Genomic DNA, 27,520 nt, shown 5'->3' on the forward strand with positions numbered 1-27,520 from the left:
CCCTTTCTGTGTCACTTTTGTATGGCCCATTAATTCTGCCAAGTCTGTGTAAGAGTCACTATTATCAACTTCACAAAGATAATCAAGCATTAATCTTAAATCAGTAGTTCATTATTTTAAAACTCATTTTATGACTGTTAGGTTAGCTTATATGATCTAATAGGGTGCTCCTTGATTTTAATGAGTGAGAAATGTTACTTCAGAACTGAGTGAAATGAGAGACCAATATATTTTAATAATGCTACTCTTGGCACTTAACAATTAGAAATTACTCTAAGAGGAGAAAATTCATCTTTCCCTGTTTCATTTTGGAATGGAGAAATAGTATCCCTCCAAAACATTATAAAAATATTTGTGGGAATTAAAGCTTAAGACATTTCAGTAATAATTTCAGTAAAAGCTGAACTACCTGCTGATTGAACATGCTATTCACGGTATGTCATGTAAATGGCTGGACTTGCTGTTTATTTTACTGAATTTGTCAGAAGTGTATCATACATAGACTAGCAAAAGTACAGCTAATAAGTAACCTAAACTCAGGAATTCTACTACTGATGCAGTGTACTGAAGTGTACTTGACAGAGTTTATTTTAAGTCACTGTATGTGTCATGCAGTACTTAGATATGACTGAGTCTTGCATCATTTTGCTTTCACTAATTTTCTCCTAGTAAAGACCAAATTTTTTTCATTCTGAATCTAGAGAACTTTGGGATCAAATTTTCTGGCAGACTTATGAACTTTTTGGGGTATTCATAACCAAATGTTTCACTGGGTGACTTGAAAAACTTAAACTTTAAGGAGACATGGTACTAGTTTTACTGTATTTCCCTGAAACTGTATGACAGAATGTGCTGAGAGAGCTTGGAAGCAAAATTTGTTAAATTTGCAAAGCCATGTTTATTAGGGCTTAATGTAAACCACTCTCCATATTTAAAGTAGTTTTTCTGTTTCTTCTTTTGAGTTATAAGGTCAGATGTCTTGCTGAAATTTTTCTGTCAGGTTGATAAAGCTGTAGGCTTCTGATGAAGGACGCTCTTCAGAAGGTTGCATAAGGATCTAGAAGCTTTTGGCTCACATGCACATCAGCTATCAATGATTTCCCCACTCATGCCAAGAAACAGCCTCATAGGTTGAAAAAAATGAGGATTCTGAAATGAAACCAAATGCAAGCTCTCTTTGTCCTGCTCAGAAAATATGCTTATATTAGTAAGACATTATATCTGTCTTTCAAAACTTACAGTTTAATCAACTAGAGTGTTATTATGACTTCACTAACAAGAATATAATCAGAAAATATCTATTAGAAGGCAAGCACAAGAAATCATTTGGAATTGAAAGAATGAAAAGATTTCCTGTTTTCTGTGAAGCTACCAAGCAATACTTCCATAGTTAAATGAATCAACGTCTCTCTCAATAGTGTAGTATTTACACCTAGAACCAAAATATAAATTAAATGAATCCATTTCCATTGTCCAAAGTAGCTGAAAATTGAAAAGTAAAAGCTTAAATGAAAACATATCATCAGAACTGGGAAATTATATATTTATTTTTAAAATCTTTGTATTGCGCTTAAAATATTATGATAAATATTTACTGCATTTGCATTTGATGCAGCTTGGAAAATCACTGTTCTACAAGAAGGATAGTTATATAATGTATTAAAAAGAAATTATAAATACAGGTGACTGACAGTGGAGGAAGATTTACCCCTTGTATTGTATATAAATGTATTGTATCTGTACAGAAACAAAACTTTATAACATTTAATGGTGTTGGAAAACCATAAAGCATGTTTTTGAAAAGTTCCAGTCCTTTTCATTAGAAGAGGTATTTTTGATACACATCTAGAATATATATAAATATATTTTTTAGTAAAGAAAAGACCTGGTTTGCTAATATTGTTCCATTTTTATCAGAACAAACAGTAGATTAGATTAATGTAGTTTTTCCTCTTTCTAGAATATGTTCCATCACTTAATTCAAGTGTTTGTATGCTTAAGCTTATTCTGTCCCTAAGAGGGAAATTAATCTTCCAGGCAAGGAGGAGTGACCTGGCTAACCCCAGAGAGCAGGGAAGTTGACACTAACCAGTTGAGACTAGTAGTAATCTCATGCTGTGCAGAAGGTCTAAGTGAATATTCTGCAAGGTTAATGTGTTAGTACTTCAAGACGGTGTCCTAGGGAAAAAAAAGTAGATAATTAACTCACCCAGAGCCAAAGGCTATTTTGTGTTCCTACTGTCATTATGATGATAGAGATAGACTAAATAGACTTTCTGTTTTGAGAGTCTGTGCTCTGATGAATTATAAAGGCTCAAATCAGAGCAGTGCTTGCCTGTGAACTTAATGCAGTTAAACAGCAGTGGAGCAGAGGAGTGTCCTGAAACTCTTACCTGGTGAACTGTTTTTGTCTCTTGGTAGCAAGTGTGGTAACTGCCTAATGTGCTACTTTCCTAGCATCAGACAATACACAACAAATTTACAATTATTTACAATAATTATTATCAGTATTAAGAATTATATCTACAAACCACATGTTGTGGTTGCATGCTGGGATGAATATGTTAAATTAGATTTAAGATAAAACATTAGATTTTTGGTAAAAGAATAGTTAAGCTCTTTAAAGAAAGACTACAGTTGTCCTTTAAGAAGAGTCTAGAACAATGAGAAATAAAATAGCAAGATGTTTTGATTGTATTAATAAGGATGCTAAAATTAAAAATAAAATCCACAGTCCCATTGCATTCCCTCTCTTAAATACTGAGTGTTTTCAGGAACAGCTATCAGCAGTAGAGGCTTAAAAAAAAGCTGAATCTTGTGAATTATTTTATTCAGTGTGTGTGTGATGTTGCCAAAGGAGATTCTGAGGGGTGTAGAAATTAAAAGCTATCAATATTCTTGTGACATCAGAATAATCGGTTCGATTTATTGAAAGACATAATTATTTTTGAGTTAGCAATTGAGAACAGTGGCTTGAAAAAAAATTAACCTAATCAGTCCCATGAAGCCAGAAGTGATGACATTGAGTCCACTAAAACAGTTACATCCTAATAGCATAGGGCAACTGATGGGACTACTCAGAAGAGTCATCAATCTTTTTGCCACCATTCTCATCTATACATCAAGTCTGTGTTTCAAAGAAGGCCTCCTCAGCCACAGCTCTCCTTTGCTGGCATAGTCACACTTAGCCTTTGTTTTTGGTTAAAGGATTAATACAGTGTGCTTTCTGCAGACTGGTTGTTCAGAAAACAATTTTGAAGATCAAATCCTGAAATTGGATTAGCTGGGTATGTTTATTGATAACATTCAGGGAGAGTTTTACCTAAACCCAAGTCCTTGCATAATACTAATTTTGTGCATTGCTTTATAAGATATTTGTTACTGTTTCACTGAAATCAGACCAATTTGACAAGTCCACTTGAACTTCAGATATAGTGGAAATTTATTTTAAATAAATGGATGTAAACTACAGTGCTCCCTTTGCTCCTATTTAGCTGCCTTATGTAGCCTTCCCAAATGATTTTATGCATTTCTGCCTGCAAACTTTCTAAAGAAAGCAAGGGCAAGGCAGCACCAGATACAAGCTAGGCAAAATCAAGTGCTGTTTGGAGACTTGTCCATGCCAACCCAGCAGCCTGGAGAGCCAGGCTGAGAGTTATAGAAAACAGTGGTTTCAGCTGACAAATGTGTGAAGTCATTTGTGGTTATGGCAAATGCTGCTTCCATCCTTTTCATCTGTTTGGGACAGTGTTAGGAACAAGGTTAGTGTTTCAGAGCCCTACAAGATTTCTATCCTTCTCTTTCCGACTTTCGGTGGTAAAAGTGGCTCAACTGGGGCAACAAAAATTGGTTTTTGCCTACACAGTAGGCAAAAATAAAGAGTATTTTGGTTTTGCTTGGTTGTCTTGAAGTAGCTTTTCACACTGGTATGTCACATGTCACATCTATTCAAATATTTTTCTTCAAAAGCAGCAAGCATTCTGTCATTGATTGCTGGTCTCCTGCACTGATTAAATGCAAGCACCTTGTTCAGTACAATGCCAGGCCTGTTTAGTAATTTTGTAATGGCAATTGCATAGTTTATGCACAGCCTGACACTCACATGCAGTTTCCATGTCATGCTGGCACAAATGTATTTTGAGTATGAGCTGACTCTTCCTTACTCACCGTTCTTGTCATCATTCTTATCACATCAGCTGTACTTTCATTTTTTATGAGCAAATAACATCTCAACAATTATTTCCAGAAACTTCAAGTAGAGTAAAATAAATACAGGTCAGATTCTGCCACTACATATGCAAAGCTGATTTTTTGATTTGTGAGATATTTATTATTGGATAATCTGTTTTATAAAATAATTTACACCAAAAAATGCATAGTAATGATACTGTTCAAGGACTCTAAAGCTGAAAAAAGGCTTAATAAAATCTACTCCACTCAGGCAAGAAAAAAAGTAAACAAATAATCAGCATATATTATTAACTAAATTTATGTGCATATATATAATGTACCTTTAATTTTCATCTTTTTAAGAAGGAATCAGTCTATCATAGATTATAGTGCCATTTTTATCTTTATATCTTTGCATTTCTAAGAAAGATTTTTTTACAGTGGCAGAAAAATGTGTAAGAAAGACATTTATATCCTGTTTTACCAACCACTAAAATAACTAGTTTTAATGCTCTCTATGTAGAGTACATTTTGTTTGAATTTATTTTTACAATAAATACTGATGACAACTAATAAATATATCAATAATAAAAAATAAATAAACAGATTTATTAACCTGAATGAAGCAAATAATCATTCAACTATCACTTTTTTTCTGCAAATATTATTGGCCAAGTTTTCTATTGATGGATGTGGAATGGCATCACTGGGATTACAGTAAAATTTTGTTTGTTTTCCTTCATCATCCTAGCAAAGAATATGTATAAATCAAGGAAGAATTCCAAAAATGTTATTTTATTTGGAAGGACTTATAAAATTCCTGTCTTTGTTTGACAAGGTTTTCTCTAAGTCAAGGCGTTAAAAGGTTGAAATCATAATAGAAGATAACTGGATGCCTTTTTCCTCTTAAGAAGCTGTGATGCATGTTTATAATTGAATTAAAAAGAAATTTACTTTTTGTTTTCAATTCAATAATTTCTCATGGACAGTATGGAATCACTCATGTCTTGCCTTAAAACAAACAAACAAACAAACAAACAAACAAACACAGTTGTTTGTCATTCTCCAAGGTGTTTTTAAACGGCCTTCACCACAGCATTACCTTTGACTTATGTCACTAATTAAAAGAGCTGCAGCTTAAGAAATACAGATTTCCAATTCCATAAGAGCAATATAAACCTGAAGATAAAAAGCTTGAAAAAAGCACAAATTTATAGCATAGAACAAGCGCAGTAGCACTTTCTATCTGTTTGTTTAGGTGTTGCCTTTTTTGTGGGGCCATAATTACATTCTGATTACTGCCACAAAAAAAGATTCTCTCTATCCTGAATGGTAATTACTGTATTACTGCATTTCACTCCCATCCCTCCCTTTTGCTCTTTTTGACCATTATCAGCTCTAATTTAGGTTTTAACATGGCTCTTGGGAAACTTAAATTTCAAAATCTTGTTTACATTCCTTAAAATTATGGTCATCTTGTGAATTATGTATCAGCTAGTATATATTACTAACTAATTAACTTAGTGTAACTGTGCATGTACCCATGAGACTGGAGAATGTTAAAATGAAAGGCTGACTACATCTTCCTTGAGCTACATGATCCAGGTTGTGTTTGAATTTCTATTCCTTCAGGTGACGTCTCTTTCATTAAATTAAGAAAACATCAGAATTGTTCTCCTGTAAGGAAGCAATAAATGCACCCTAACAGAAAATAGTGCAATTTATCTTAAAAAAATTATTTTTTTTACCTCTCTGACATTCTCACATTGCGCCAGATTTTGAGACAAAATTGGAGGGACCCTTACTCAATTGACTTCCATTGGAAGTGAGGTGATTTAGGCCAGCAGAAGAGGTCAGTGCCAAGAGCTGTGAATGCTTTCAGTCATGAAACAAGTCACTTGCAGATCATTAGGATGGCTTAAAAAAGATCTTACCAAAGTACATTCTGGCTTTTTTCTCACTGTTATTTGAAACTTTGGTATCCACTGAGGTGACAGTGAGTGAGCTGTCTGCTTATGAAAATGCTTGAAATGTATTTAAAAAGAGGTCAGAGTTCTCACCAGCACTTTCCATCAGTAAACATTTTTTTTTCCCTGTCACAGAATTCCAGGCTCATGGGAGTGAGTGAATGTAGAAGTCAGTCATACAATTATTGCACTAAGTGATATGGTAGTCACAATAAAAGGCATCCAAAGTAGCAAAACTAAATATAGTGCACCTATATCTATGTAGCACGTTCTTAAATATGCAGATACCTTACCTGGTGAGGTAAAATATAACAATCATTATTAAATGTTAATTCACCTGGTTTTCTCCTTGCTTTGAACTGTTCTTAAGGACTGAGAGAGTAATCATCAAAAGTCCCTAGAACACTGTCTATTGCGGATTTCCACATTCTTATCTGCAAGAGCATGTGCACCTGTAGATATGCATATGCACATAGGCACTTGAGGTTTCAGTAGCATTGGCTGCTGGTGAAATTGACCAGAAAATGGCTACCAGAAATTGACATTTCTGGTGCAGTGGCATCTTAATCATAGGATATTTCAGGTTGGAAAGAACTTCCAGAAGTTCCCAGTCCAACCTCATGCTCAAAACAGGATGCTAATTTCCATCCAGGCTTAAGCCACAACATAGAGTCAGTATGAGGTTGGATCTGGGTTAGGAGGAGTTAGGACTTTATCCAGTCAGATTTTGAAAACCTCTGAGGATCAGGAGAAACTGAATGTCTTCTATGGGAAGCCCATTCTGTGGTCTGAGCTACCTTATCAGAAAAAATCTTCTACCAGTCTAAAGCTCCTGTTTCACATTATACCCATAATGTCCTGTATCATACACCATTGTGGAGGTATTGGTTCATCTCCCTGTTTGGATCTGCTCTTTGAGGCACTTGACCCACCATCCTGTCTCTAGGCTGGCCAAAGCCTTATCCCTCATCCTTTCCTCACAGGGCATGTGATTCACACTGATGGCTGTCTGCTGAACTTACTGCAGTTTATTGATGTATTTCTTATATAGAAGGTCTCAAAACACATTTACACATCTAATGTACCGGTGAAGCATTTAAATGATTTGGGGAATTTTCCCATCAGTCTGCACACTAAAGGTTATGATACAAGTTATAAGAATAAGGAGAACTTAAATAGCCTTCATAAAATGAGTTCAAACTGCACTTAGTAAATTGGAACATGAACTGCACAAGATTTTGGCATTCTGCAGAGGAGTTTGCATTTCTTAAAAAGTAAATCCCTAACTGAAAAATATATTGTAAGAAAATAGATGGAAACATTTCAGTTTTGTTCAAGCTCAGGACTGTTGACCAGCCTTGAGTTCCCAAAATAAGGTTATGACAATGTAATGGTTCTTACGGGTGATATTTTTTTAATGATAGTAGCAGAATACCTAAAAATTCCTGTCCTTCTCATCTGATTTTCAAGTGCATGAAAACAACCAACTAGGTTTTCACTGTCTCAGTATTACAGTGTTAATATTGTCTCAGTATTCCAGTGACACGCACACCTGATTGAAGATCTGCTTTTTTGGGGGTACATATTGCCAGCAGGTTTAGAATACTGTTACAAGATTGTAGACTGAATAGCAAGACTGAAGCCTTACTGTGCTGACAGCTGCTCATACTAGGGGACTTCCTGATTTAGATATGCAAAATACAGCAATGTGTGTGCCTCCTATCAAGACTATGCTTTAACAGTACTTTGCAGATTATTATTATTATTATTATTATTATTATTATTATTATTAACAATATCAATATCAATATCAATATCAATATCAATATCAATATCAATTATATTGTAATTGTTGTTACACTTGTTATTACTACTATTATTAATGTTATTATTACTATTATTATTATTAGTGTACTAGCACCTAAAAAGGAGAGATTTGATTGATGAGAATGTGCTTAATCACTAGTATTTTTAAGCAGTCAAGTGCTAAACCAAGCGTGAATTTGGTGAACTCAGATTTGTTTGTTGGATTCATCCCCTGTGAGGAATTAAACTTCTTCGTACCATGAATTCTTGATGGCCCTTGGCAGAGGGTAAAATCTCTCAGATTCTCAAGATGGCTTTGGTTTTAGTTTTGTGAAATATATACATCAGATATTTTGGTAGAGTATTGAGTTTTGAAGGTGTTTATGTGGCTAAACACTTTTTTGACTACTTTTTAAATTAGATGCCTAAAGTGTACTGTGGGCCTCTTTTCTGGGGGTTGTTTGTTGCTTAGCCACAGGCATCTTGCTCAGCACCATCTAATTTAGCATGTCTCAGCCAAGGCAATGCTCAGATTTGCTGCAAAAGCCCTGACAGCATATCTATTTCCCTCCAACTACAAAACACCATCTCCAGACAAGCCTCTTTCCTCTCTCTTCAGATCTTTGTAGATAACTGTCCTGATTCACACAAGGGGAGCAAGTAGAGCAAATTGATTCTTTCCATCCAAATGGGACAAGACTGCCCATAAGGGAACTTCTCTTTGTGTTGCTTACTGTCACTGTTTTGCCCCAGTTAAGATGGAATATGTGCAGCTGTAGAAGTGCTGCCAATGGAGTGTGTACAGCCAACCTGCTCAAGGAGCAGGCATCTATAATGTCCCTAATTTAGCAATTTTAGCAATGAAGCCAATCAGTTCTAATTAGTTTGTGATTAAAGAAGTAGCTATCTTCTAGGTTGTGCAAAGATTACTGGGTAGACTGTCTTCCAGTTTTAGACTGAAATCCCCTTCCAGAAGGCAATCGTCCATGTCCTGTTCATGCCATCAAGCAGTTCATTAACTAGCTGCTTAGTTCTAATTGATGGTGCTTTTATTTTTAACAGGTCCTGAAAAAAACCTTTAATTAGACTAGTGAGGAAATTACAGATTTTCACCTGTGGAAAATAGTGAATTTCAGCAGTTGGCTACACGTGTTGTAGAATTATGTTTCACCATCTCCAGTAAATCACATAGGCTTCCTTTGACAGTAAGACATGATAAAATTATAACCTACAGCAATCCAAAATTCTTGAACCCGTGTTTTCCATTTTGACTGTCAAAAATTACCTCTTGTCATACAGAAAAATATGAAACCAAAAAAGTATTTAATTTTCTATAACCATGCAGCACACCTTTCCTACTGGCTGCACCAAGTGAAATCTACTATTTCTTTTCCTCATCATACCCTACTTCTTGCAGTGTGATGGGTTCATTGAAATGGGACAGAGAAGGAAAAGACAGTGAATAGGGAAAATGCAAAAGGTAATGCAACATTTTCTTCAGCACTTTGTATTGAAAAATGTTACTATTGGATATTTTACATGCTCAAATTCATAGTTCTTCCTTTGCTGTGAAAAGTATGATTTCATTGCTTTCCTTTTTCAGTTGCAGTTGAAAAAATTCTCCCACTACTCCTTCCTGAAAGAAACCCACTCTTTTCTCAAATAAAAATTCTGTCATGAATACTTCTAGCTTGTCTAGCTCTAGAAATTTCCTCTTGGAAGTTTGATACTGTGAAACCCAGCAGCAATTTAAATTATTTTAAGATTCATTATTACATTTATTTTCTTTTTAAATTGGTTTTCATTATGTTTTGAATATTTTTTATATACTTGTCTCATTAGCAGTAACATGGAGCCCTGTGAATTAATTCAAATGAGACATATAGCTATTGTCAGTCCTTGCAACAATTGTTAGAAAATAGAAAAAGTTAATTTTTTCTTATTCTCACAGCAGCTGACTAAACAGTAGGTAGTATGTAAGATACTGTTTTAAACTAGTATACATATTTATCTTGCACAGCACTAGTTCTCTACTAGTTAACTATGTAGTTTAAGCTAGTTACAGAAGAAAGTCTGTTTAGAGAAGCACTTCAACTTGTTTTCCTAAATGCTTATTTTTAGAGAGGGTTAGTGTTTTCTTTGAAACAAATAACTTTTGTTTAGGTTTGACAATTAACTGTTGCATTGCGAAAGCTACATGAGGTTCATCCTATCTCAGCAACCAACTGCAAATATGCAGAAATGATGAAAGCTCCCTTCCAGGAGTGACCAAAGTAATCAGTACTTCATGTGAATCATGACATCAAAACACTTCCTCTGAGTGGGAATTCACAGCACATTCCAAATCTATATTTAAATTCTCTGCATCAAAAAGCTATCAAATATTCATTGCCTAAATGGCCCTGTTAGAATATTGCTGTCCCTTAGCTTGCAGACTTCAAGCCAAGCCAGAGCAGACATCCAGCCCACATCACCTTCATGATAATTCAGCCCAGCACTCTGATACCAGCAAAGGGACTCTCACATAAAGCTCCTTCCATTGAAGGAACTCCAGCTGAAGAGGCCTTGAATTTCTACAGTATCTATAGCTGATGAAAAGGGCAAAACAAACCATCTCAATATGCTACTTTGATAAATAACTGTCTACAAACAGTTTGCAACCTGCATTGTTCTGTTCTTTTGGAGCTTCTCATCTCAACTAAAGAAATAGATGAATGCTTGAACCTCTGTTTAGTAGTAGTTAATATGTTTAATTTAGATGTTGCAATATTTTTGGAGAAGACTTGGTGCAGCTTTACTCTTTAGTCTCCAAATAGACTCACAAAAATGGTGGCCACAAATGCTTCAGGAAGTGATGTGTTTGGATACTTCTTTTTCTGTATATACTTCCAAAAAGTGCTTTCTAATTGCAAGGAAGTTCTTTCTTAAGCATGATGTCAATCAATTTTATAACTAAAAATAATACTCTGAGGACAAAAGTCCCTTCAGTTGCTTGTCTGAAACTTAAATTTGAAAGCTCTCATGGTCAATAAGCAGAGGAAAAGATTTTTATACACACTGCTGTATGTGCTGAAGGTCCTCTGAGTTTAAATGCTAGCAGAAAATGAATAAATTCAGTTACTCGTACTGAATCTTTACTCTTGCTGATAGCCTTTGCTGTAGGCTTTGGAGTTATACATTGAAGTCTGCATAGAATTGCTTGCAGCCTGTGGGATTTTAAAAGGGTAGCAGTTATTTCAACCTTTGTTTCTGGACAAGTTACACTAGCAATTTCTTCCATAGATAGAAATTCCATAGGTAATTTGTGCTATAAAATATAGAACCTATCTACATACTTACCTCGAGATATAATTTGTTCAAACTTGAGAAATACAGGAAAATATTTGGTTGCCTGTTCATGCTAACACTAATACTGACATTATTCTGTAGGAGAAATAAAGCACCTAAAGTTTGAACAACATTTAAAATGTTTTTGCTAAGGTAATCCTTAGATCTTTGTGTTAGCAAACATTAAGAAAGTCCTTTCCTTTATGTTATTTTGTTCAGAAATAACAGAACTAAATATTTTGACATTGTTTCTTTATGAAAAATGCACCTCTTTTTATATTTAAAACATTTTTCCTGTACTGTTCTGATTTGGTGAAAAATCAGTAAAGCAACATTTCATATTCACAAACCACGCTTACAAATTTTGAGGCTGAAATTTCTTATTTCTTATAATTGCTTAGGATTTAAGGAGTGTTAATGGTAAAACTCATCATTTTAGATTTGAAACATAATTTCATGTGTTACTCTATACTGATATATGTACAATAAAATCTTAAATGTGACAAATTGACCTTGTGCAATCAATTTTTACTTTTGCAAGTAAAGAATAATAGATATGATTAGAGGGTTTTAAAAAGGGTTATACTATACTAAGACAGAAACAACTGCCTAACATTAATATGTACTAAAACTAGAAGTATAGAGGAATGAAAGACACAATGTATCATGAATACTTCTCGATATATGGCATGAAATTTGCAGAAGTATGAGAGTCAAGCAAAACTGATAAATCTCTGATTGCAGTGTCCTTCCTAAAATAAAAACAGAAGAAGCAAGAGAGGAATGAGTGATATTTAAAAGACCATGTAAATATTCAGGGAACTCTCAGAATACCAGTAAATATTATATAGAAATCTTTGCAAAAGTTTGCTGTATTTTTCTCTCTGGCTTAAAAGCTGGACAAAATGGAATGAAACCAATTGTGATGTCAGATTTATTTATTAATATGTATACTTGCTTAGGAATGAAATAGTCTCTCTCCCTTTTATTTAAGGTTCCAAAGTGTTTTTCTCTTTTTCTGGAGGTATTTTATGCTGTCAGGTTGTCAGACACATGGTAGTCAGAAAGTGAACCAGTGAACCGGATCTCTACTTTTGTAGCTTCCAAGCTGCAATCTGTTCATAACAAGGAAATACAACTTCAGAAAATGTTATAGCCAGTATCAAGTTCTGTTCATGCTAAATATCATGTTCCAACATGGGCAATTACATAGACACTGACTAGTCATGTGCCTGAAAGGACTATTGCTTATTCCACTGCATTCTTTTATACACATTTTCTTTTAAATGCATGGTGTGGTTGGCTAAGGAGGCAACACATCCTATGGTGTATCCTTTTTATTTTAATGCAGACGTTAGTGTTTAGCTAAAAATAGCTATCATAGCAAATTTTGGCTCAGCAAGATAATTTATACAACACTGTCACTGCTAGATGTAGCAGACTTGTTTTTCAAATGTATGAGAATTCCGAGTGCCTGTGTTCCCCAACTCTGTACACTATTTCAAGGAGCTATAATTAAGCAATATTAAGGCACTAATTAGGGTGAGGAAATTTTTTCACTCTGATAATAACATTCAAACTGTTCTTAGAGACTGTCCCAAAGTACATCAATGAGAAAATAGAGAATATTATTTTAGCAATGCAACCTTTGTTTGCTTTCCTAAGAGAAAACACTAGTAAATGTCACATATAGTAATAGGAGCAAACACTCCAATATAACTATGATAATGCTTTAATTCCACTTTGGTATGTATTACTGTGCATTTGCTACAATAATTTTTCTGAAACATGTGTCTGATTTACTGTGAAAGTCAGGAAAAAGATTATGATATTTCCAATGAAAAATGTTTGTGGGCAGGCCAAGAATTTTTTAGATACTTCAGTTACAGAATGAAGAAAAACGAAAGGTTAGTTTTTCATTTATGGCAATGTTTTTGGAGCATATTCATTTAATATGAAATATTCTTTTTGCTAATTTGTATTTTAAAAGTTTAAAATATGTAAAGTTTCAGTCCAGTTCTAAATAGAATTTTTTAAAAAATATCTGTTTAATTGTAAGGATTGAAAAGTTTTTTTCTCAGACTTTTTCTAATTGATCTTGCTGTCTTGTAGGTTTTTTATTTTTATTTTGTATTGTTGGGGTTTTTGTGAGTCAGTGTAAAGAGGCATAACCCCAAAAAATTACATCAAGGGCCAATTCACTAAATCGCAAATCCACATCCATCAGTTGTTGGAGAACAGCAGACAGTTAAACTGCTTCATTTCACTGTCTTTGCTTCTACATTCTCAATTTTCCTTTTGGAATGGCTGAGAAAATTGATATAATCCTTGGTTTTATCTCTGAATTGCTTCCTAAACTGACACCACAATATTATAGAGAAGCCTCAGGAAAATGTGATGCTCTCTGCAAACTAACTCATGCATCACTCTTACCATACAGCTATTAGAAAACTCAACTCCCCCACCATAAATGTATATAATGCCCTTAAGTTTCTGTAACAGAAGATGATGATCTGCAGTATTTGCTCAGAGAGATCAAACTCCAAAATGTGTGAGGAAAGCAGCTGAATAATCAGGAAGACTTCAATAGGAGCAACATATGCTCCTGGTGCTTCCTGCTGAGCTGCTGAAATGGCTTAGTCACAGATGCTGGCTTTCTGTGGAAACAACTCTGCTGCAAAGGTGGGGAGTTCTACCTAATTCTGACAACAGAGGATCATCATGCCTGAGCTGAAGAGTGGAGACCACTTACAAAATACTGTGTTTTAGTTGTGATTGGGATTGGCCCACAGAAACAATAAATTGAACGCAATATTTGTCTTTGATTTTTTTTTTTGCTTCCAAGTGCAGCTTAAGTAAAACTGTTTTGAGAGACAAGTAATGGAGATAAATAATTTAGCAGTAAGTAAAAAAAAAATGTGAATTGCAACTATGAAATAAAAATATATTACTAGATATCCAAAATCTAGACTTGTAAAAACAGAAGTTTGGAAAAATACAACTGTTGCAGAGATGGTCTAACTGTCTTTTAGCAGTAGTTCTGCCCAAGCATATATAAAAAAGGCAGATAAAGAGAGGCAAATGGAATAAAAGCTGTTAATGGGAAAACATTATAAGACCATTGCAATTGTTTCTCCCCTCTTCCACATTACCTGTGATATTATCCCAGGAAGATTTCTCCCCTTATTTAAAGCACAGTCCATAAAAAATTTGTTTCCCAGCACTTATGAGAGGGAACAAAGTCACAAAAGGGTTGGTGGGATTGTGGACAGGACAGGGGGAATACAGGCTCTAGATAAAGATCTTTTCTTGTTGTGACAAATCCAGTTAGGAGATTCTTGGCCCTCCTTGTCACTGCTAAGCAAACTGTTTTTACTAGATGAAGAACAAGACATGCCAGTATTGTTTAGTAGGATGCTATTCCTACTCATACTGCATCCTCATACTAGCTGTCTCTACTCTTCTAAACTATGGAGCCCTTCTCCTGTGTCCCAAAGCTCTCCAGTGCCCAAAACCTTTCTCAAACCCTGCACCATCACAACATTGTTCCAATCTGAAGCTCTAACCAGCATTTGTATGGAAGATCCTTGACTTCAGCCCTTTGTATTCAAGTAATAAAAATTAAGATTTTTACTAGATACATGGGATGGAATCTAAAAAAATATCAAAATAATCAGGAGAGATAATGTAGGTTGCATTTACATAAATTGTTTTAAATAATACTAAATGGAAACAGGTTTGTTAGATGGAATGGGATTGCTCTGAAATATTAAGAGAACTAATGATTTTCAGAAATTTGGCAGTTAAATAAAAGGTATTGTTTTCCCTCTCTGTCACAAGTTACAAGACAGGTATATCCATTTGCTTTATTTAGAATGTTTTATGTTCTTTAGAGAAAGATTACTAGGAACTTTACTCAGATGTTTTCCTATTGTCATAGACTTATATGTGTGCAGAAATTATTTCAACATGTGCTTTAAGATTGTCATTAAGAATACGTTTTCTAAAACTTGGATGAATTATGCAACATTTATCATGCACCAGATTATTGCCCTTCTGGTAAGATCAGCAACTTAAGTTTTGATTGTTTAAGATCCTTGTTCCTTTCTCATAAGTGATACCATCATCCATGTATGAATTCACTACCTCATCTATCTTACGTTAATCTTTATTTACTTACTGCTTGATCTTAAATTTTTAATGAAGATACATTTTAATTTATGATTGTAAGGGCCTAATTTATCTTGATTACATTCACTGAAATCTCTTGATTCCAAATTCATGCCAATGGAATTGACAATACTATCTGCTTCACCTTCTTGCCCCTCAGACTTGTAGTCCCAGTCCCATCTCTATCCACTTAATCCATGTTTCACCTTCCTACTGTTATGCTCCTTATCTTTCCCTGCAATAGCTGAGTTACACCATCCTGAGCAGGATACACATTTATTCCTGCAGCATAAGAAATACAGGATGAAAAGGGGAAATGGTGTGCAGGCATGGGGGCAATACCTCCAGCTTTTCATTATTGCTCAGGAGCTGCAAGAGTATCTGTAGCAACCCTTTCACATTTACAGGCTTTATAGGATCATTCCTTGGCTTGCTTTAGTGTTCCTAAAAGAGGTTTCCAGTGGATTGATCCAGGAACAGCTGACATTTCCTGGGCTACTGTCATTGCTCTCCTAGATCTTCTCAAGCCTAAGACAATAGCATTAAGTACTTATGTCTATACACTTTCTTCATTGGTTGGAGAAAGTCTTGACATCCTGCTGATGTCAGGTTTGCACTTTTCAACAGCTGGATTGGGAAACCAGCTGGAAAACATCATGGCACATTTCTCTGGATTTCTGTTGCTTTGGAGATCAGGAAGAGATGGTCATGATCTGCTGAGCCCAGTTCTCATCTCCGTTCTTGACACTGTCAGACCATGGGTCTGCCAACTGCAGGTTTGAGAACTGGGAGTACCTTCTCACTCTTTTTGATAATGACACAGCTTAAGCAGCTTTCCAGAGGAAAAACTGTAGGATAAGAAATTGAAGTAATCATTAAGGAAGCATTAAAACATTTCTTTTATGAGGCACAAATTTTAATGTTCCTTCAAGTCACCAGTGTGTGTAGAAACATGCCTTGTAGAGCTGAGAGTCAAGCTATAAATAAACAATTATTACTTGTAATACAAGTCTGAATAAAAATTATAATCATGTCTTCCAATCAAGTAATATTATATCTGTAGGAGCTGACCATATTTATGGTTTAGACAATATGCATCGTTTTGTTGTGATACATAAACATCTATTTAGAGCACTGCAATGTAATTTAAGTTGATGAGTTCTTGTCATCCTTACAAATCATTAGTTTAGATGTTTGAGAATTCCAGAAAGAGAAAATGAAAAGTAAAGAAGAAAGAGCTTTTTTTTGCTGTGATTTATAGTTATGCAATGTGCAGAGACACCTCTTGTCTATTGCATTCTGGCTTTGACTGATTTAAATACTGTAATTCTGTGATGGCCCTTACCCCTTTGTATGTATAGAAACACATTCAGTCCCAATAAATTAGTTTTTTCCTCTGTAATTTATGTGATAAATTAATTTATAGTAGCATATCTGTAAAGAGTGAAGGTGAAATCTTATGCCATGGAAGAAATGTATGCAAAAATGTTTTATATGTATTTAAACTACAGTATAATATAGGGAAGAATAATTTTTTACCTTTAAAAGTCTGTATCACTTAGTACAGTATACTTTCTTAAGTGTTTGCAACATTTAGTGTTTTATGACTTAGAATTTATTACAAAAAATATTTCCGCTCTGTTTTTCACCAGCTCCCCACCTCTCAGCATACACATATATCAATTTCTGTGATGGGAATTATATTTATCTTGGTAATAAAAGTGGATCTCCTTTTAACTCCTCCTGTCCTGACCATCCTGTTTAGATAATGTGGAAGCTCTGGGAGTGTATCCAGGTTACTGACTGCTCTATGCCTGCAGTAGTTCTGTAAACTGTGTCCTTCTCTTGTCCCTGAGTCCTTAACAAGGCAGGAGCAATTAAAGTGGAGAGCATGAGCTCTACCCATCAGTTTCCAAATGAAATAAGTCAGTAAATTTGTAAACTAATTAAGCTTCATGTTTTCCATCCTTCATGTCCTCTTTTATGTCCAGGCAATGCACTGCAACTAATTGTGTAATTTTCAGCATGTTCAAGGAAAGATTTTTCTTGTTTATTTATTTGCAGTACAGTTGCATTATTCATTAATTATTTGTCATTCATTAGAGAGCATATCTTAAAAAGTGTCTGTAAAGTAAATTGTACAAATGACAAAAAATGATCTCTGCCTTCTTTTTCAATTGTTTTTTAGCTTTTCAAACATAGTGATTTTATGTTTTTTTAACTAATCCCTGAGGAGAAATAAGAGCACACCATGATTTTTCAAGGCTATATCTATCGCTTCCAGTGCTCAGAGGTGTTTAAATCACAAACCACTACTGCTTTTTAGATTACAGATTTGTTCATATGTTATTACTGTAGTGCAAGATGGAGGTACTGAAGTGCAGGAGACAAATAGGAGAAACGTTTCTGAGTATTCTCCCTGGCTTTTTTCCCTTGTCATATGGGCTTGCATAATTTGTCTAAAAAAAGGTCTTGTGTCCAGTATATTTTCAGGCACAAACAGTGTACTTTTATAAATTTGGACTCAGAAAAATTGACACCTTGAACTGATAAAATCATGTGTTTAGACATAAAAAAGAAACAATAAAAAATAAGATTGAGAGGGGTTTTTTTTAATATGCATAAACTTTTGTCTCATTTCTATATAATCTTAAATAATATGATTGGATTATTTGCAAATTGAGTAAGTTTATAACCCGGTAGAAAACCTTGGTGTCTGTTCTATTCAATGAGGCAAGAAAAATTTCAAAGTAGATTTCAGCAGGGCAAATTTCACATAAAGATTTGCCAATCACTTTTTCCCTGGAAAATGAAGATTTGAGCCTTTGAAATCAGCATCTGAATTTCTATATAGCACATGGGATTTCATGTTGATTCTTTACTTAAAATATAATTTTTCTGATCTTTCTATTTAAAAATTCCACTAAGGAATATCACCTATTAACATAAAACTTCCCTTGTACTTGGACATATATGATGAATTTGGGCAATACTGCAGAATAAAAATTATATGATGTATTGATTTGCTTTGTACTCCCTCTAAAGGATAAATGTCTCTGTAGGAAAAAGCAAAGAGTACATGGTTCTCAAAGTGAAGCATAATTCACTAGTAAATACAGGAAAACATTGTAGAATAAGCAGTTTTCACTATGGAGACAGATGGTCACATCACTTGGCAAGCATTCAGCTTTTTTCCCTGAGATGTTTAAATAATGCTTATCAAACAATAGACAGGGACAAAAATCAAGGTAGCCTTTAAATTATCTAAAACAGAATGCCAGACTGCTCTAGAATTGTCCCATGAATAACAATAAACAACTCTTGCATGAAAATCAATAAAGAGGAGAGAGAATTTTTCTATTGGGTTGTAGAATACATATCTACATATCTTTTTCTTGTAATGAAATATTCTGTCCTCTTTCCTAGTCCAGAAATCAACATACTGTTTACATACCTGGCAGAGTGTACAATGATGAGAGGCAAAACCAGATGGCCATATTTTTCCTTGTCTTGTTTATTTAGATGATGGATAGACAAATCCTGACTTTACCTGTCAATCCAGCTGTAATTATTTACATTCCAGTGTGAATTTTTGCATACAAGTACTCGTGCAGGTACACACTTGTGCACACACCAGTAAAAGTAAACTCTTTCTCTTTCTTCCACAGGCTTAGAAAGAATTGCAAGAGATTCAGCCTATGAACAAGAAGGAAAAGTTCAGTTTGTCATTGATGCAGTGTATTCCATGGCCTATGCCCTGCACAACATGCATAAAGATCTCTGTCCTGGATATATCGGCCTGTGCCCAAGGATGAGCACAACGGATGGTAAAGAACTACTTAGCTACATCCGGGCAGTAAATTTTAATGGTAAGTTACATGTACTCTTTTTGTGCCCTTCTCTCTTTTAAATCTTCCATATGTGACAAGTTGGGTTTTATTCTTTATATAGGATACTTTAAGGCACAGTGGAAAACAGGATTAGAAGCAGTTCTCATTTTATCAGAACTGTGAGTTTTTCCACCTGCTCTGAAAGCTCCAGTGTATTTTTCATCTTAACATTTTTCATCCTAACATTAAGCTGCTCCCAAAAGAGGCAGATGTTAAAAATATGACTCTGTCAATCAAAACATTCCAGTGAAAAGCTGCTATTATGGAGACAAATCGAGGACTCATACAATCTTACCGATAGTGAGAAAATAATTTGATAGTGGTTGCTTATGTGTTTCCAAGAGAAAAAAATTAAAAAAAATAACCTTTTGAAAATCTCCTTTTAAAATTAATTAATAATTTCCTACATAAATAGTGAAATTACTTTTGATTTACATATTTAAATTTCAATTAAAATGCTCACTAGCAGTTCCAACTTCTTTTTCATTTCATTGTTTTTGACTCAGTAATTTAATGAGCTTTAATACAACTACAATGTATATTTTTAAACAACACTAATATTCTATGGAGCTGGGATCTGCCTGCTGGGAAAATGTTGTTACAGGTGCTTGTGCTGTTAGCGGTACAAGCCAATAACAAAGAGGATTAATTGATTAATGCAAATTTGAAATTTGTGGCACATACTTGATGGTGAAATAAAGTTGCCAAAACACTAAATTGTTTCATTAGAATTCATAATTTTTATAGACAATATTTTCCATTATTTTATAATGAAATGGAATTATGTACTTTGTTCTGTTTTGGTTGGAATTTTTTTCCTTACTTGGTGGTAATTCATGTACTACACATGCTTTCTAACTATGCAGAGAGAAGCACCCTCTGTCACAATTTATTCCAATGACCTCAACTGCAATCACTTTTGAAAAATACAAGGTCTTTTTGAATTTAACTACTGAGTGGAAATTTTTTTGCTTTAGGTAATAAACCAGACCACTTGGTTGATATGAATGTTGGTTATAGTTCACAGTTTTTTCTTCCTATGCAATTTTCATGAAAAGGGAATCCCTGCCTCCAGGAATATAAAGTTAAATGATTCTTTAGTGATTTTAAAGAATACCTGGAACATAGTACGTTGCTGGAAAAGGAAATATTCTGATGATGACAAAGGTAGGCAGCATATTGTAAGGTTGGCAGTGATAATTACCTATATTTCCAGTAGATGTTTTTCTGGGTCTGTGCTTTTAAAGTATAAAGTGATCTATTTTCATTTGGTGAGCATGAAAGTTTAGCATAATAAGATAAGCTGTACATTTTTATATGGAAGCTTCCACTCCCTAGGTAATTATATTTCATCAATACCTGTCATGGTTTCTGTTGCTGACTCTAAGTATGACAGTGAACGGAAATGAAAGCATTCTGGACACTAAGGAAAATGTATTTGATTTTGAAAGAGAAAGGAAAAAATCAAGGAAGAAAAAGAAACATTTATTTTAGATTAACTTTCTGCTCCATGGGATATATTTAATATTCCCTGTACGAGGCTAGTCCACATTTTGTACCAGTGTACCAATTTTTTGGTGTGTTATATGCCCAAACATTTTATTTTCTTAGTCATGCATTCAGAGGCATAAGAAGAAGAAGAAGGTCTTAAACACTTTGCTTTTTCCTATTAATCCAAAGTTCCTGTTCTTCAGGGCAGCACAGCTGCTGTGTCTGACAGTGGTGAATATTTTACATAGGTTACAAGACTTCCTGTGCTGGGAGTAAATAGTAATGCTGTGTGTCAGTTTTGATATACATCCTAGCCTCAATCAATAATAATGTCTTATATTAAAAATTAACTGATAAATAAAAGGAAAATCCTGGTTTTCTTAGCTATTCAAGATACCATTTTTCTACCCTAGCAATCAGAGGATCACAGCCCATCTGAAGCTGTCAAGGACCTCCACATACTCTAACCCTTTTCCTAGTTCAGGATCAGCATAATCAGGTTATTTAGGACCACGCCCAACCAATGGTTTTAAATAGCTACAGGGGTGGAAACTCCTCCAAATTTTTCTGAGTAGTCAATTACAACAATATATAATCATATTCACAATTAAAAAAAAATATATATATATATACACCAAGAAGTAACTGTCATTTTTGAGACCAGCAGTTTTTTCCTTTTCTTCAATATTAATTTCTCCAGATGATCCTACCCTTACACTTATTAAACCAACTTCTCACCTCAATTCAATATATTCCTCTTCACTCATGTAGTGGTGAGCAGGTTCAAGTCCAGCTGACACATTCAAGTTAGTGGTTCTCACCTCAAAGTGTGATCTGAATTCTGAAGGATCCCTGTTTGTCTTATGGAGGGCATTTGAAGAGGTGAGAAAACAGACATTCTTCTGTTTATGGGAGTAATTTATTTGCTTTAGATTACAAGAAATCTCTTTGAAGGTAATTTATTTTTCTTTACTTAGTTTATTTTAATTTACATGACTGAAGTGTGACCATAACCACCAGTGCACATTGAACTGATGTGATTGATAAGACATTTGTTTCTGCTTAGATATTCTTTCACTTGTATGCTAAATGTAGAAAAACTCCTAGTTCATAATGATTTTAAATGGGACAGAACTTGATTGGTAGTAGAAATGAAGAAATTTATTTGCACACAAGGTGTGAGTTGCTGCTAACTGCAGATTCCTGTTTTACTGTTGCCTGTGTTTTTCACAGGACAACTAGGACAGAATGGTCTCTAGGCTCAATTAATTTTCATTTATAATTGGCATTTTAAAATTTTAATTTAATTTAACAGGAAAAGAAACTTTTAACATGCAATTAGTACAGCTTATAACTGTGTACACCTGAAGTATTTTCAAATGAAAATAGAAAAGCAGTATTCTATGATATGACATACTTAGTACCTTGGATTCTTAATGGTTACTTTTAGTAGATCATGACTCATCTGTTTCTTTGGTCAATTAATATATTCTTTGATCAATTTTTGAAAGTTTCATGGTTCTGTTTATCTTTCTTTTTCCCAGGCAAAAAGTGAATATTATCATTTGAGATGTTCTTATTTTAATAACTTGCCACATTTGAAAGATTTTTCCTACTGCTTTTTGTATCCAAATGAGATATTTATGAAAAACTGGTGTTTTGTATTTAAAGTTTTGTAAAGAGAAGAGCTTTTGTGTTAATTAGATTTAGAAATGGTGGTATGCACAATAGTGTAATTGTGGTATGATTCAATATGTTCTCCCATCACATTATTCTAGTGTTCTCATTCTATTTAACCTCATTATTCTGTCTACAAAAAAAACAGGTGTTTTATAAGCGTTTTTACCCTGGCATGTGCTGAGTGCCTCATGAGAAGTGTTCTGTTGAATTCAACATAAGTGCTCATCAGTTAGCAGGAACAAGACTTGAACATGCATTTGTAGTATATGGAAGTGTTTCAAAGCTGGTTTTGTTTTCATTTTAAGAAAAAGATTTATCTTTGTATTTCCTTCCAGGCAAAGAAATACAGTGCTATTTCTTGGATGGGAATAAAGCTCTCTTCCCTCCACCTCTCTTGTTTGTGTTCGTCTCTCCTCCCTAGCTCTCTCTTTATAGCCAGTATAGGGTAGCTGTTTTTTGCCCACCTTTAGTCCTATATTTGTATTTATATTTACATAATTTAGAACTTTTAGGGATATATGTAACTCTGTAACAAAATGTATTTACAGATGTAACAATATGAGTTTTAAACTTATAAAGGTAAGGGTAGCACTTGACCTCTACTCACATACTTGAAAAGAGACATCTTACTTGCTTTAGTGGACTACTTTTCCTGAGAAGTAATAGGGATACTTTTTAATTTGACTTTTTTTTATGCAAGGAGGGATAATAGAGAATGGAGCAGAGAATAGGTGGAAGCACCGACTCCCCTCTGCCATCAGTGCTTAGGTAAATGTTATCTGCCTCTTCAGGTCACTGCAACATCACTTCCCTTTCATGGTAAAGAAAAGACTTGAAATATATTCTAAGTGTGCAACATTTTCTTTGGTCTTCTCTGGACAAAGTACAGCAACTATGTTCCTTTCTCAGATATTGTCACAAATCTACAATAACACTGGAACAAGCTGCCTAAAAAAAGTTATGGAATCTGCATCCTTGGAGACGGTCAAAACCTGGCGGGACACAGGCAGCCTCCTCTAGCTGAGCCTGCACTAAAAAGAGGGTTTGAACTAGGTGATTTCCATAGTTCCCTGCCCACCTCAGTCTTGCTGGGATTCTATAATATTATCTGGACTTGAAAGAAAGAAAAATATTATCACCTAACCGCACTTTACAATGCTTTACTTTATTCTTCCAGAACTAATTTCATAGTCTGAGTGGATGAGAAAGCCTTGCTGTTATTTGTTTTTTAGATATGTTAATTTAATGCCTTTGAGGAAAGATTAATTTTGGCTGAACACACAGAGACACACTGCAGCATTAACCCCATTTCAAAAGGGAATATAAAAAAAAAATTATCCTGAAAGGGAAGAGTAATACCAGAGAATGAGAATAAAAGAACAGAAGCCAGCAGGCTAATTCAAAATAAGATGTCAACTAAAATAACAATTAATGATCATTCTACATTGGAATATTTTTTTTTCCTGAGAAATAGCATCAATACAGAACGTTTAAGGAAACCCCAGAAGAATGAGATTTTTCATAAAAAATTTTGAACCCTCTAGAGAATCATTATTGTGGAATCAGCCATTTACAAAATTAATCTTCTTCTGCTATCTTGTGAAGTTGCTAAGACATCAATCTGCAGAACTCTCTTGACTTAATATTCAGCTCAGACTGTTTTAAATGTTTTCTTCAAGAAAGCTTTATTCTTTCACTGAGTGCAAAATTTGCATTCTCAAATCATTATTTATCATTAAATCAGAAGCTTTAAAATGGTTAACTTTCAGGATGATAAGTTTTGACGCTTTTTGAGATATTAAGCACAATAGAATTAAATGTCCCCCTTAAAATGTACTGGTGCTATGCTCCTCACTCAGGTTTTTAAAATTCCTCCTCTCAAGTCTACAATTACCCATAGAGATAAAAAAAACCTTTTGAAAATAGTTTAAATTGGGCACGTCTTGAATTTTTTTGCAAGTTATGAGTTCTTATAGGCAGCTCATATTTTAGAACTTTTAACTGTCAGACACTTCGGATCATAGGATGCCACTGGTACCATATTCTGATAGGGTCAAAAAACTATCTAAGCATAATGTGAGATAATAGCAGATGAGTAGATCAGATATGGATAAATAAGATTAACGAGTTGGGAAGGGCAGAACTCTGCTGGCCTTGCTAGGACTCACTGTGGTAGTGAGTTTTACTCATCTGTTTTACTAATCTGTACTGTGCTAAAAAATAGATAAAGCTTTCAGTTGCAGAAGTGGGAGTGGCAGAGGAAATGTATGCTGGAGTTTTATTAATATCTGTGATGTTTTTTCTGTCATACCTACATCACATGTCATAATTCTATGTAGTTTTTTTAGAAATATTGGTGGTACAGAGAAATGTTTGAAAACATGACTAAAGCTGAAACAAACATAGAAATGAGTTAATAAAAATAAATTCAAAATTCTTTTCATGTACTTTTGTCATAGTTTCACATGTGTCTGACTTGGTTTGCAAATGCATTGAGAGCTAGGGAACACCACTTGTAACAAAGAAACCTGATGTCCAATTTCCCAAGCCTTTATGTTGAATAAATTAAAGAGTTGTTACCAGTGTTAACTTATTATTGGGAATTAACAAGGAATGATTTCAAATAAATTCTTCTTTGGCATGCTAATTATTTTAATGGAATTAATCCAGGTGGCTGTACAAGAAACTAAAATTGCAGAGTGATCTAAATCACTCTTAATGGATTTAAGTAATGTACGGCCATAATGTAAGCAGGCTCAGCAATCAGAGCTTGAAGCTGCTGTGATTCTGAGGTACACCACAAAACCATGTGATTAAAATCAGTGATTAAGAAAATTATTGGTGTGAAATAAGAATCTGGAACCTAAAAGCAAGTGCAATTTATAGCTGTACTTTTGCTTATGTACAGATCTTAAGTACTGATTAATTGAGCAATATATATGCTCCACATACAAAATTCATGATGCAGAACTTGACTGAGGTCAATTCTGTTTTGAGAAACAAGCTCTAATTCATAAGGTATTTTAATAATTAATATATTAGGGATGGTGATAAAGGATCTACTCTCATTACTCAATGAAAATTGATTTGCATCTCCTGATAAGTATGGATATCCTTTCTACTATGATCAAGTGAAAAACTCAAGCTGTAGCAAAGAGGCAGAACAAATTAACCCTTGCCATTCCAAGCAAAAAAAGTATCTGACTGCAAAGAAATTTTGGGGATTTTTACCTTTTAGTCTGTGTAGGAAACAACACCGTGTCAGTTCTGTAGCATTTTTAAGCCTTTCAGATATCCTGACAGGAAGGCCTGACATATATTTTGATGAAAACAGTATCTTGGAAAGCTTCCTAACTTGAATGTTTAGATTTAAAATCTCCTCTTAAATTTACCAAATCAAATGAGAATGTTTTTACAAATTTCTGATTTTCCCCACTTACTGATATATGACCTATTTGGGAATCCAGCTATTCTGCATGCCATCAGGACAGATGTGAGAGGAAATGGATTGGCTTTAATACCTCTGTAACTGAATAATATGAGCCTTTTTATTTTCTTACAACATTTACTTAAACATTAAATAAGACACGTTGGAGAGAATATAGAAGAAAAAAGGGAAAAGATTTTGTTAATGGCATTTGATAGTATAAATAAGCTGCAATTTATAAATAATTTATGTAAAAAAGTTATCTATCGATAATCTAGTAATGGCCTGTAAGTGACAATCTCAAAACATAGAGTAATTATTTCGGAGGGTCACTGTCAGTGAAAGTATCTTGATAAATCTTGCATTCTAATATAAAGGGAAAAATAAAAATTTCTTCATATTAAAAGGAATGGCAGTGAAATCATGTAGGCTAAATACTATATCATAGGAATTACAGTGAAGAGAGAATATTTTGATAGTTTATAGACATTATTGGCATCATCACATGACACTGTTTAGTTTTCCTGCTCTAGGGAGATGTACTAAGCAGTAATCGACCAAGTTCGGGTGTATAATCAAAGGAATACTGGATTCAAGAGCAAGTTAGATGTTACCAGATGTGACCTTAAGCAAAACCAGGGAGAATCTGAGGAAACTAAGCAAGGTATTCAAGAGGAAAGAGACAGGATTCAGTTCATCCTTTGCAGGCCAATTAGTTTCCCTATTTCAGAAGCTGGTGAATTCCGATGTAATTCCAATGTAAGTGTCTTGTTCTTCATATAACTGGGGAAGGCTGGTACCACTCAGGGCTGCCAGAGAGAATCTGTTCATTTGCATTTAGGCACCATAGACACTCCCCTGCTTCTGTGTTTTCTGCAGTCAGCTACAAGCCAGAGGTTTTCTCAATGGCTGGTTAAAGCGAATCTCATAGTATAAAATATTAAGTATGTGGAAGACAGTGTATCTTAGAAGCTTTTCTAATCCAGCAAAGGAAATATTTCTTATTATTTATGAGGATTAAAGTATCCAATAATTTTGGCCACATAGCATATTATGTTTTATGTTGAAGAGATTAGACCCAAAATGTTATGTCTGTTCCTGCAGTACTCTTCTGTATTTGCAATTCTACGTATATGCTAACTACATATCTCCTTGTAATATTTTCCCACATGTTTTAACTTAAAGTTAATAAGGATTCAGAGTTGCTCAAGACATTTGTAACTAGAATTTACCAATATAACAAACAATAAAGAAGTAGAAAATTGATCTATTCAGGTTGAATTAATCAAGGAAAAATATTCTTAGAGGATGATTGCAATAATTTTATCTTTAGTCTGTGATCTTGTCCTACAAGCACAATTGTATTCAATATCACAGAAGACAGAAATTGATTCTAGTTACTACTGTTCAGAAGTTTCCAATGCTTGGAAGAATTAAAACCCAATGAGCCAACCTGAATGCTGTGAGATTGTTTGAGTATTTAACTGAATTGAAATGACTCACCCTTTTTATTTTACATTCAGAAAGGGAGCAGCATCATCAGTTTGTACAAATATTTCTTGAAAAGTAGATATTAAAATTTTATCTGTTCA

At 34.3% G+C, this 27,520-nt stretch overlaps 1 protein-coding gene across 5 annotated transcripts in view; it reads left to right on the top strand.

Annotated features, from left to right (window-relative positions):
* Positions 1–27,520, top strand: part of GRM8 (glutamate metabotropic receptor 8) — a 316,036-nt gene that overhangs the window by 172,782 nt on the left and 115,734 nt on the right. For all 5 annotated transcript variants that reach the window (XM_021555217.3, XM_021555218.3, XM_021555222.3 and 2 more), the window contains one exon: positions 19,109–19,309. In XM_021555217.3, the coding sequence (XP_021410892.1) occupies positions 19,109–19,309 (201 nt within the window). The remainder of the gene's footprint in view (positions 1–19,108; positions 19,310–27,520) is intronic.

Source organism: Lonchura striata, chromosome 5 (assembly GCF_046129695.1).
Source record: "Lonchura striata isolate bLonStr1 chromosome 5, bLonStr1.mat, whole genome shotgun sequence".
In the NCBI taxonomy this organism is placed as follows: Eukaryota; Metazoa; Chordata; class Aves; order Passeriformes; family Estrildidae; genus Lonchura; species Lonchura striata.